At 38.7% G+C, this 13,190-nt stretch overlaps 1 protein-coding gene across 5 annotated transcripts in view; it reads right to left on the bottom strand.

Moving 5' to 3' along the window:
• Positions 1-1,957: 1,957 nt before the first annotated feature.
• Positions 1,958-13,190, bottom strand: part of MGAT4D (MGAT4 family member D) — a 37,622-nt gene continuing 26,389 nt past the window's right edge. For 4 of the 5 annotated variants that reach the window (XM_066317972.1, XM_066317974.1, XM_066317970.1 and 1 more), the window contains exons 8-15: positions 11,988-12,099; positions 11,308-11,438; positions 8,059-8,166; positions 6,494-6,687; positions 5,157-5,235; positions 4,979-5,057; positions 3,290-3,402; positions 1,958-2,757 (exon numbers count right to left, since the gene is read on the bottom strand). In XM_066317972.1, coding sequence (XP_066174069.1) covers positions 2,731-2,757; positions 3,290-3,402; positions 4,979-5,057; positions 5,157-5,235; positions 6,494-6,687; positions 8,059-8,166; positions 11,308-11,438; positions 11,988-12,099 — 843 coding nt within the window. In that variant the 3' untranslated portion in view covers positions 1,958-2,730. Of the gene's footprint in view, positions 2,758-3,289; positions 3,403-4,977; positions 5,058-5,156; positions 5,236-6,493; positions 6,688-8,058; positions 8,167-11,307; positions 11,439-11,987; positions 12,100-13,190 lie in introns of those variants that run through there. The other variant, XM_066317973.1, reaches the window with a different exon arrangement.

Genomic DNA, 13,190 nt, shown 5'->3' on the forward strand with positions numbered 1-13,190 from the left:
TCTGTGCCAGCACAGAGACTGAAACTCTCTCAGCTGCATCTTGGCCAAGAATAAAGTAATGCCTTACTCCCTCTAACAATAAAAAGACAAGTGTTGAGAGAGGTTTTTTTTTCCCACAATGTTTTCAGAGGATTTTGGTAACAGAACTAGCTTGTGGTCTCTTACCGCACAGACATCTAACATGAATGAGTAAACACACAATGAGCCTGAGGTAGACCTTATTTTCGAGACTTATGTTTTAAACCACATGAAATTACTGAAGAACAACTTCCCATTTAGTGAGCATACTGATCTGGTTTGTAATCTGAAACTCTTTTTGGAGTTGTATTTTCCACGTTTACGGTTTACCACCTTGGGTAGTCACAATCACAATGCCTAGACCTCAAAAGCAGTCACTTGTAAGGTCAGAGGAAGTTTCTTATTCCCTGGACCTGAACTGAAGCCTTCCTAGGGGCAGGCTTCTCTATTCAGCCTTTGATCTGGCCTCAGAGCTGTGGTTTGTAAAGGTTCAGTGCATAGGTTTATTCTATGGAAAACTACAGGTTTCTTGCTTGCAGGGTGGAAAAGAAGCTGCAGGTGTTCCATAACCACTCCTTGTGAACAAAGCCAGTTAATTCACTCACCAGTGGTGGCTGTTGCCAATAACACACAGAAGTGTTATTGCTGAAGTACTCTTCCACTGCACTCCCTTCTTGTAAACTTCCTGGGGCTGGAATAATCCCTTTTCCACTATTGCTTCTTCAGTGAAAATCCAGAATTCCTCTTAGGAGGTTCCTTTGGTTTTAGAGTGGCTCTGCAGATAGTGCAAGAAACCTCTGCTCTTACAAAAGCACAGGGAAGAATGAATGGTTCTTGTGAAGCATCAATTATTCACAACATCAACTAAAACCTTGTTTACATCAGAGTGAGAGAAGGGTATGCTGTGATTGCAATGGTTATGTAAAATACGTAAAAACAGAAACAAGGAATGAAGCACCAGGCTGGCAGCACAGAATGAAAAATTTCATTTAAAAATATTTTTTTAAGTCCAGTAATTTCCTACTATAACTTCAAGTATTCTGATGAGCTTTTTGAAAGTATGCTTCAACAACTAGAGAGAAATCTCATTTCACTGTGGAACTAAGATACTTTGGTAGCAAAATCTATTATTTTAGTATAATCTATGTTTTCACCGATTTAAATAATTGCTCTGGAATTTCCCCTCAGTGACACTGCCCTGTAAGAAGTAAGTGTTAAGGCACCCTGAATGCAGACACTACTCGCCAGAGTGAATCTACTGCAGAGGAAGCAGTGGCAAAATAGGGGTTTATCTTTTCACTGTAAGTGCTGAGGGATAAAAGTGTCCCCCAGTATACCCCTAAGGATGCTGGATTACTGCACTAATCCTTGACTGGAATAAAATGCCTTACCTCATGAAGGCTGCAATATTTGGTCCAACAAATGTATGTACATATATTTACGTACACATATACAGAGCACCACAGTATATAAACACTCTTCTACCTAGAACTCTAAATAAATGAAGTAAAATATTTAAAGTAAAAAAAACCTCTAAGTGATATTATCAAAATATTACTAGAGCTTGTCTTTAAAACATTTTAGAAGAGTGGTTTTTTTTTCGATGTAAAAAAATTTAATTCCATCCATCTAAATGAAAGACAGTGTGGCATTAGGAACACAAGTCTACATTAATGTAACCCAGTGAACACAAATCCAGATTCTGCAGTTTATTTGCTGCTGTCAGAATGCAATGCCTGTGCAGGGGAATGAGGGTGCAGTTGTGCCTCACATGATAAGGATGTGATACCAGAATTCTGCCCATTTATATGTAGAGGTCCAAGGTGGATTGTCATTTCTCAAAAACTTTTCGAATGAGACTACTGTGGTTTACTTATTATTTTCAAATTCATGTTGAATTTGAACTTGTGACAAGAATTGAAATACCAGTACACACTGATTATCTAATTCAAGGATCCAAAATTTTATTTAAATAGATTTTCTTTCTACAAAAATATAGTCACCCATAATACCCTTATTTCCTGTAATTAATTCAATGCACAATTCACTGAGAAGCTTTACAATTTTCTAAAAAATACCTGTTTAAGTTTCAAGTCATTCCAATGGTAACTCGTAGGCACTTCTCATTTTAAAAAATATTTAACATAACTTATGCTACATTAAGGCTGAAACACATTTAAATTAAGTTTGAGATGAATTTTCATAACATTAAGTTGTTCCTGTGAACTACTTTATATACTTGCAAATCAACATCGACAACTTTTCCTTCAGTTATAGTTTCCCTACAAAATTGACCAGTGTTTTTAACGGAATTGAATGCTGTGTCCTTAATATTTTTCAAAAATGTCTGTATTTTTATTTCTGGTGAAACTTTTTACACCATTATGGTTTAGTCCCTGAGGCAGGCTATAATGCCTTATCAACTGTTTATAGTAATGTCTGTTTAATGTTGCCAAACTAAGGTGAGATTTTTATATATGACATATTACCCAAGAACATTTTATAGAAATTGCTTACATTCTTTTCATATACCTTCTCATGTGAAGACCTAAGATTTATCTCAACTCTTTCCTAATACAGAGTACCAATAATGAAATGGGTATGGAATTGATCTTTTGACCCAGTGTTTTTTGGGGGTTTTTTTTGTTGTTGCAGTCAGCCTCCTTTTCAAGCAATACAGGACTAGTGACACATCAAAAATGGGATTTTTTTTCAGTTTTCAGATGTCTTGATAAGTACCTGGAAAAAAACCAAAATCTATTATTTTCTAAAATTTGCAGGAGCTTTTCCTGTGACAAGTAGTTTTACCCTTCTTCCAGCTATGGCTAGTGTTTAAGGTTGTAGAAATTCTCCTCAGTGACTTCTGCTGAGTATTTTCTATCTATGGACTTACTAGCATTTAAACACTTAGGAAAAACTTGGAAGAGCTACAAAAAAAAAAAAAAATCAGAGGTTCATCTGAAAATGTTGACATAATTCAAATCCAAGATGATAACTGAAACAAAAAGCTTTGTCAAAACCCAAGTCCTAGCAACTACAGCTACAGCACTGCAAAACTGGAGAATCTTCCCCTTGGACATTTCCAGCACTTTCAATGAAGTACATTTAACTTCTCTTCTGAAAAAAATTGATATAATTCTTCACTTGTGTTTTTCCACATGAAATTCTACTCAAAATTAAATAAGATGAACGATTGGCAATACTGTATGATTGGAAGAATCAACATTCATTTAATAAGGAATAATAAACATGCTTTTATTGCCACGCTTACCTCGCTCAGTATTGCCCAGACAGGAGAATCAGAAGTGACTGACAAGCGAATAGCCTGGAGTCTTCCTATGGACTGACTGATGCTGCCTTCTGCAATGCCATTTTCAAAAGCCCCTAAATAAATGAAAAAAACCACAACAGAATATCTGTTATAAATGCCTATTATAAAGTTGGCTTTTTGAAAGGTGTGCACTATGTGATTAATAACTTTGTGGTAAGGATATAAGTTTTTATTTCTGCTGTTAGTAAAGAAAATTAGGCATACTGGTAGTAGTGATATAGTAATTGCTTAAACTGTCTGTTTGATTGTGATATCATCCAGTGAACATAAAGAAGACTCTGCTATTGATACACCAGCTATCAGCATCTCCCATCTGAAGAAAGCACGGACCAAGGCCCAATCTGGAGGTGATAATGAAGACACAGCCCAGAAACACACAGCTCTAAAAAGGCGGACCCAAGGAGGGGCCATGCAAAACAATCCCTGGAATATGGAAACTAGTTTATGGAAAAATATAAATACTCAACAGACTGATACAATAGAAAGGGTATTTAAAGAAAGTCTCTGAAACAGCAGGGTGTGGACTTTGCTGAATGCCAAGTCACCGGGCTGGCCATACTTTGCTTTTTTCTATCTCCTAATTGTCTTATTTTTTATTAAACCTATTTCTTAAAAATTACATAAAAAGTGAATCTTGTTTTCACAATACTCATAAGAACATTTATTAGAATGAAATAGACTTCCAAGCAAACTTGTGAAAAAGCTCTTAATTACAAGCTATAAATTAAATCCAGGAAAACATCAGGGAAAAAGTGTTATGGAACAGACTCATGGGTTGAAATAAGGACAAGGAGAGATCAATCAGTCACAAATTACTCTCAAGGGCAAGCCAGACTTGACTTGGGAAAAAAAAAAATTTATTCATATTGGAGTAGAGTAATGAGAAATAAAACCAAATCTTAAGAACACCTTCCCCCTACCCTCCTTTCTTCTTGTGCTAAACTTCACTCTCCATTTGCTCTACCTTCTTACCCCCAGGTGTGTAGGGGCACAGGGAACAGAGGGACATGGTCAGTTCATCACATGTTGTCTCTGTTGCTCCTGCCTCCTCAGGGGAATCAGAATGGCATCGTGCCCCTCCTTTTTCACTGACCTTGGTTTTGGAGAGTTTTTTCCTCTCATGTAGTCTCCCTCCTCCCTCCAGCTGCCATTGCTGTTGCACACAGCTTTTCTGCCCTCTTTTTAAATGTTATCCCACAATACACTACCCCCATCATCCCTGATGGATTCAGCCTTGGCCAGTTGTAGGTCTGTCCTGGAGCTGGCTGCCACTGGCTTCACTGGACACGAGCAAAATTTCTGGCAGCTTTTCACTGAAGCCACCCCTGTAATTTCCCCCCCAACCCCAGCTACCAAAACCTTGCCATGTGAACCCTTTACAGGAACTGTAATTAGTCCTCCTTCTAATTAAATGTCTTGGCTATTGCCACTGATCATATTTAAACAAAATAGGAGAGTCATTGACCAAAAACCATACACTACAATACGCAGTAATGCGGAGTTTCTTTTCCTTACTAGTTCACTTGGGAATGTTGAATTGATCATAGACTTACTGAAATCCTTAAGAGCAGACACATTTTATATGTAGGAACAAAATTTCTGGTTTTGAAATGACAATAAAAAATTTACCTATTTTTAAATATCCATCTTCGGTTGCTGAGTAGTTAAATTTACTTCCATTATCAGCCAATTCTTTTCTTAGCGTTTCCTGTAAAAAACAACATTTCAAGAAGTATTTTCTAGGGTACGACATTTTACGCTGAACATCATTCTGAAAATGAAATATAGTTCTAAATGAGAGACTTACATCAGCTGGCAACACTTCCACAGTAGTGTTAAACAGTTTATCACCAGCGTGCTCGATGTTTCCACTTCTGAACAAGTACCTGATGATAAAGGTGTATTATTTCCAGGTATTTTATACTTTAGAAGACTTGTAGGGAAGCAATTCTTTCCAGTTTGGAAGGAAAGTTTCAGATATCTTTTCTTTATATATTTTTGGGCTATAGAGAACAGAAATAGGCCTTAAAACTATACACCAAACCATTTTTATTTTAAACAGAACAAATATTTAAACTCCCTTTCTCTAGGACTACAAATGCAAGTGTTCCCCCTTTTTAGTGCTCAGGTTCCAAATAAATAAATAAACTTCCGATGTTTAAATGGCTAAGGAAGATCTGTCCTCTGTTCCTAGAATTGTAGGACAGAAGTGGGATGGGCTACTGGAAGGTGAGTGGCAGCAAAAATTTCTGTTTCTACTTGGCCATATACTCCTGCCTGGAGAATTCCCCTCAGGGAACTCTCATCTCAGGTGCTTCTAAACAATTTCCTTTATAGCCAATAAACAAGAGCATTTACCATGCAAGAATCCAAGCAAAACTATCTAAGAATAAAAACCCCTGTTTGGTTTTAAGTTTATAGAATTCAGAGTTCTTTCTTAGGGTTTTCGATCCAGAATGAACTAAAATAATAATTCTAATTAACTAGTTCTAATGAACTAAAATAATAAATCCTCACACTCTCCTGATATCAAGTATTCAAGGCTGAAAACCACCAAACATTATAGGATTAACCACATATTTTCACAGATTGGCAACGTAATGGGGCTGGGACCAGCCATTAGACAATGCCATATGTAAGTCAGCTTCATCCAATGCAGTTTCTCAGTAACAGGAACATGCAAAACTACAGCCCACCCAAGTTTCAGAAAGCATTATCCAGTTAATCACTACAGAACACCAGTGTTTATTGTAACAACTGTCATTCACTAGGTGGAGACATGGACTTGACATCACACAACAGCCTTTCTGTTGGCAACTACGCAAATAAAGCTTTCACTGACGCCACTGATGAAATTCATCAGTTACATACAAATTCCTTTGAGAAACATCATGAGAGAGTTTAAAATATTTACCTGAAGAAATAAAAGGAAAAAAATTAAGAAGCCTTCTAATTTTCTATGAAGAAATGCATTTCAAGAAGGGAGTTCAAGAAGAAGAGCAGATAAACAGCAAATCATGGATTTTTTTTTTTTCAGCAACAAGGTTTATGCAAACAGTTGAGCACTGATAATTTCAAATAGACCCAAGCATTTCCAAATTGGATATATGTAGGCTTCCATGTTCCAAATCATGCAATACTTACTTTTCAACTTCTACTGGATTTAAAAATGTGAATCTGATGTAGTCACCTGCCACTGGAGCTAAAGCCCAAAAAAAGTCTTCTCCTTTATAAACCTTTTCCAAGGTATGTTGCTGGTATATTCTTAGGCTTGTATACACTTGTGCAGGTGGATTATTATGTGCTTTATACAGCAGATTTTTTCCAAAATCTTTATCCTGTTGATATAAAGAAATGTAATTTCACCCATACAATAGAAAAAAAAAAAGTGCATTGATATCTGTAATTACTACAGGAAGCAACTCCAGAAAATAATCATCTCCATATCAAAAAATACACAACCTATTTTTAATTAATATACAATATTAATTCCAGTGTAATCACTGGGACTCAATGTTACAATTTGTAGACAGAGATATACTGATTGTTTCTTAGGTGCCAAGATTTAAAAATAAAAAACTTAACAGGAGGCTGTTTCATAGCTGTCTAGTGTTGCAGCAGCCCTCTTGTTAGAGAGTGGAAATGAGTGCAGACAGAATTCTCATTAATCACAGCATGAAAAGGGTCCTGGTTTATTCCTCTTCCCAGCTCAGCCACCCTGACTCCAACCATTCACTGACTCTGGCTGCAGCAAGCTCCTGCTGCAGGTTTCCCTTGCAGCCTCTGACTGCTGGTTATTTCCTGCTGAACTCTGACTGCAGGGATCAGTGTGCAGGCTCTGAATGCAGCTTTTACCCAGCTGGACTGTGACTGCAGGTTCCAACTGCACACCCACACTGACCTCACAGCAGTGATGCTCTTTCCCCAAGACCCTGCTTCACGATCCTCTCCTTCATGTTCCTCAAGGTCCCACCTCCATGATGATCTTCCCCCTACCGGCCAACCCCCTCTCTTATCTCACTCATGGTGTTGGATACAGCTGTTACTCATCAGAGGAAAGGCTGTATGGTTAATTAACACAGATGTTACTTATCAGGGGTGAGGTCACCTGTATTCCCTTCTCCTGTAGTCTAGGATGCCTTCTGTCAGAACATGTGATTGCTGGGCTCTGCTAAGGACTGCCTGAATCTCTAGTCTGATCCAATTGAGAAGTCTTGTCATTAGTCTAGATGGCACCATCAGGAGATTCCTGAAGTCTGGTTCCTCACTGCTCATGTCCTTATCAGATATGTGGTTTGCCCTCCAAACTCTCCCTGAAAATCTGTGGCCATCATGTTAGGCCCACCTTGTCCTACCAATATACCTTCTTAATCGTCCCTCATACTGGGAATGTGAACTGCTCAGCCAAAACAAACCACCATGGCTTTGTTTGCATGGAGCAGAGCATCTGAAACCTTGTGTTGTGAAGAGGGCTCCTACATGCCATGCTGCTGTTCAGATGAGAGATTCAAAGGTGTTTGTGCAGGAGCAGTGCTCCACTTGCAGCTTAGAGGCCAGATCAAAATTCTCTACCAAATCTGCAAAACAGCATAATTGGATATGGAAATGCCACCTAATGCCAAAGATGTGGTCCTTGAAACTCATTTGAGAACTAAGTCAGAAGACAAGCATATAATGAAAAAAATATGGAATTAGTTTCCTATTCTTACTTTCAAATTCTGTACCTTCCCAGACAATGATGAATGAATTCCCATATGCTGAAAGAGAGATGGTTTAGCACGGATACGTAACTTTGACTTTTCCATTTCACAGTGTGTCTGGAAAGAAAGTAAAGGAGAGTGAAGGATTATTTAACCAAGGAGAGACAAACTACGTCCCATAAGGCAATTTCATTATGTAATTAAGGCTATGGGTCCAGATTTTTAATCCATATTTAAATGAGTAATCCTTAAATTAAGTCACCTTATGTCAAACACACTGTTTTCTAGACCAAAACTCCTAATTCCACTCATGCTGTTATTTAGATTTGAAGGCTCAACCACCAGTAAGTCAGGGATTACTGCACAGTATGTCATAAATCACAACACAAATCTGGAAAAAAGTGGACTCAAATCTGAAACTTACTTATTTCTTAGCTGTTTCTGGCAAATTTTATTTCAACTCTTAGCTTTGCCATGTCATTCATGATTAAATTGTTTCGACCAAAACTGACCTTCTTAAGATAGATTCTGATTACATTTCAATCTTCATAATTTTGCCTCTTTCTGTTGTGCTTGGGAGGCTTTTAATGTATTATAAGTTATGGATCTTTTATCCCATAAGTAGATAAAGCCCTTAAATATTGTGTTTCAACCACAATTTTCCAGTTTACTACACCTGGGACACAACATATATCAAAGAATTAAATAACTGTAATTGGTACTAATATTGGAGTTTCTTGATCTTTGAATGATAGCAAAACTATTTCTTTAAATGTAATTTTTTTCTTTGTATATATAGAGCACTGTAGTTTGATACAGTGACACAAACATGCCACAGACATTAATACAACAATGAAGCACAATGGCAAGGAACAAAGCAAAGAGCTAAAATGAGACTCCCTGGGTTGCACTCTTGGTGCTGCCACAGAATTATCATATGAGTTTGGAGGATCATTTAACTTTCCTGTACCCAGGTCTCATACCTTAAAATTTGAGAGGATAATGTGCTTACCTCTTCCATCAAGTGCTTTCAGTTCTATAAAGGAAAAATGCTACATTAACTATATCAATGTCTTCTAAAGCCAGAAGTGATTAAGTCTTCACTCAGCTGGCTTAAAACCATCAAAGCTCATGAGGGATGTATGATTTCCACAGGAGTACTAATTAAAAGTTCAAAACACCCTGGAAAGCTATTAAAAATGAAGTATTTTTATTTTTGTCCACAGCAGGTGTTCAGCAAAACAATGTAAAGCCACAATACATTGTATGCAAATTGATTTACTGGCAGCTGTTTCTCTGAAAGGCACACTACACTTCAGTAAAGAAGAAATAATTATAAGAAAATAAATTTGTGATCTTTCTACTGACAGGATTTGTAATTCATCCCCTGCAATAATGCAGGCTCTAGAATCTCTTGTTTTGTGCTATGACAGCACTACCAAAAAAGAGCTGCTCCTGGCAGCAGCTGAATAATCAGTGGCATGAGGCAGGCGTTGTCATCTCTGCAGAAGCTGAGATAAGGCTGCTTGTGGAGTCAGGGCTTCCATTCTTGGAGCCTGGAGTCCCCACTGCGTGTGACAGACACAGGCCACTGCATATGATCACAAAACCACAGAATGGTTGTGTACAAAGCAACCTGTAAAGATCATCTTGTTCTGATTCCCCTGCCATGGACAGGTTTCCCTTAACCCAGGTTGCTCAGAGCCCCATCCAGCCTGGTCAGAAATACTGGATGTGGCATCTACACCTTTCCTGGGCAACCTGTGCCAGTGCCTCACCACCCTAACCATAAAAAACGTTTTCCTTATATCCAGTCTAAACATACCCTCTCTTTCAGTTTAGGACTGTTGTCCCTTGTGTTGTCACAACACATAAAAAGACTTTCTCCCTCTTTCCTAGAAGCTCCCTTTAGGTACTGGAAGGTGCTACATGGTCTCCCCTGAAGCCTTCTCTTCTTCACTCTGAAGAGTTCTGACTCTTTCAGCCTGTCTCCAGCCCTCTGACCATTTCTGTGGTCTCTCCACCTGCTCTAACAGGTCCATGGCTTTTTTCTTTTTTTTTTTTTTTTTTTTTTTTTTTTTTTTTTTTTTTTTTTTTTTTTGTGTTGGAGACCCCAGCAGTGAATGATGGCTCACAGGAGGTAAATGACAAAGTTCCAACCCAAACAATTCTGATTCTACCTAAACACATGCCAAACATCCATCACCACAGGATGGCACACAGAAACCACAAACAAGTGCCCTGCTGACCCTCCTGTGTAGCACAGTATGTGATCACTCTGTGATCTTTGTGTGTCACTTTGTGACACTCTTGGTTGGAAAGGAGAAAGTGTGAGGAGTTGTCAGTTTGCCTTCTCTGGCACCTACGGGAAAGTTCAATGCTTTAAGCTGTCAATCAGAGAAGGTACCACAGCTGGGATTCCCCAGCCTTCTCCCAGTCTCCATTTTCTGCATTCTCATGAACAGTCCCAGCAGGTCATGCCACTGGTCATTCCCACCCAAGGGCCACGTGAGACTGATTTGTCTCTGTAGGTTTTCACTACCCACAGCAATTGAAATTGCAATTGCAGAAGTGAAACTCAGCAGAAACTTGTGGACATCACTCTGCTTTGGCTTGGTCAGACCAGACTTCATGAGTTGCCTGCCTGCCTTTTGGGAATACAGCTTCATTTTAGGTAGGAATCAGGTCTTAGAAGTCGGAGCAGCCATAAATAAAACTAAATTATTTCATCTGTTGGATGGAAATTGGCACATTTGATCTGGAATGGGTGATGTCAATGTAATAGCATCTGGGTTTTAATCTGTTTTCACAGGTAGGCAAGAACTTAAATTAGTTAGGCTCACTCTAACTCCTATGAGCTGGCCTAACCCACAGAGCAGGATTTAAAAGCTTGCTCCTATCTGTATGAAGTGGGTCTGGAGACTCTGCAAAACCAGGGACCTTCCCAGAAGTCACTTATGCCACAGGGTAAAACTTGAAGCTTGTTTGTTCTGCTCCCCTTAATCTCCTGCTCTGCACAACTCCTGTCTGTTTCTTCTTGCTCCTTTATCAACACAAAAGTAACATGCAAATCCTGGAGCAGCAACTGGCTGCACCAGTTAAAACTCCTGAACCCTAAAACCCAAGAGGGAGCAGAAACTCTGGTCAGTCCAAAGTAAGTCCAGTTTGAGATATTTATATTCCATTTTTTGAAAATAAATTTTGTCACTGGGAGTGCCTGAATGTTATTTATGTTCATAAACTGACAGTTATACTTACTGCATCCTTTTCTGGATTGCACAGTTTAACCCAGAGCAGGTGGTCTATAAGCCAGTCTATGGGCTTATCCTTATAGAACATGAGAAAAAATTCCACAATGAGTGGTAAGTCTTCTGATTTAAACAATTTTCCTGAAAGCAAGACAAGAAGTTCTATTTTTATTGCTATGCGAGAATCACCATCTTTATGTTTAAATGTAATTTATTGAAATAAATGTTTAAGTATCACACCAGCCTTGCACACATGAATGTAATTATGATATTTAATGAAAAAATTCACATAGAATCTAGCTTTGAAGAGTTGCTGATCATCCAGCTCTATGATATGGGATGCCTATTCTCCTCCACAAAGAAAAGGAGGAGGCTTTTTTTTTATAGGTTGTTCAAATTCCATTCTTGAAAAGAAAGCTACACATTACAGGGGCACATAGCTCCCCGAGGTGGAACAATTTCTTCCTTATGGGAACTCAGTTATAGATTCTATGCTGAAGACATTCTGTATTAAAAAGACAGTTTTAAAGAGAACAAAAGGTACACTGCTTTCAGTGGGATGTGTCCTAAAGGACCACGGAAGTTCTGATATGCAAGTCCTTCCATGCTTTGAGATGTAATTCTGTATGGGACCTTTTTGATCTACACAGCTCCAGATCCAGTTGATCCTGCTAAAGTCTTAACACTTACCAATAAATCCAAGTTGTGAGAACTCGAGAATCATCCAGTCTTGGGACTGTTGAGCAGCAAAGCTTTTTATACTTTCAATATAATCAGATTTGGCTATAATATCATCTTCCAGCTGGGGGGAAAAATGCAACAGAAAAAGAGTAGGGAAACAGTGATTTTCTTGCTTGCAGAGAGGATGGTGACATTGCCACATGCAAGTGAAAGCTGTGTTAACTGCTGTACTGCATGTACTGAAGCTGTTCCAAACAACAGTGCATTGCTATTTAGCTTCTATATATAACCTGGTTTACTACCACTCATTAAGTAATTATCTACAGGAGTGACCATAACACCACTGGTGCTTCTCCCTTTTTTTGGTGAAGGAGGACTCCCCGAATTAAAGAGATCTCACTTAGAAGAAAACATTAAGCAAGAAGATGAGGTTAAGGAAGACAACAATGAACAGTTTGTTCTTAGGTTGTATAAGCAGTGATAAGCAGCAGCAGGAGCAAACTGTCTGAAAAGAAAGGTGTCTAAAAGCTCTGGTAGCCTGGGCAGACTTTGTCATTCATACAAGGGGACTGAGAAGGACTGTGGATGAGTACTGAGATACCAGCAGAAAGCAAGGGGAATAGTGGTAATGAAGGGAGTGCTCTGCGAATCACACTGAAGGACAGGAATGCAGGGAGCTTTTAAGCTGTTGTAAAGGCCAGCACAGAATACAGCAGCAGAGTCAGCTAAAGGGTACTTGGAAGAGGACACTGACATCCAGCAAGCAAATTGAAAAGGCACTGGCTTCATTTTTGCCTGGCTTTCAGACAAGATCTGGGCATCTGAAAAGCTAGAAGCTGTTTCTGCTACTAAAGCTGAGCATTATGAATCCAGACAAGGAGGTTGGAGGCAACGATACAAAGGAATAAATGTGTTCCAGAAATAATTAAGGAGCAAGTAATTAATGGTTTGAATTCAGTATGGGTGTGAAAACACAGAAGAGGAGACCAAGACTTCAGGAAAACATTGCTGGGGTGTAGTGTAATCATACAGTAATTTATTCTAACTGCTGTACTTCACTGGCCCTGCTGTAAGTCTGGTTGTGCTGGAACCAGCTTCAGAAAGCTGCATAGCTAGAAAATTAACCAAGAAAAAACCAACCAAACAAACCATTATTTCCTGCTGGTTTTGTGTCTTCAACTGACTCAGCACAGTCATCACCAAGAGCTTGAG

Source organism: Sylvia atricapilla, chromosome 4 (genome assembly GCF_009819655.1).
Source record: "Sylvia atricapilla isolate bSylAtr1 chromosome 4, bSylAtr1.pri, whole genome shotgun sequence".
Lineage (NCBI taxonomy): Eukaryota > Metazoa > Chordata > Aves > Passeriformes > Sylviidae > Sylvia > Sylvia atricapilla.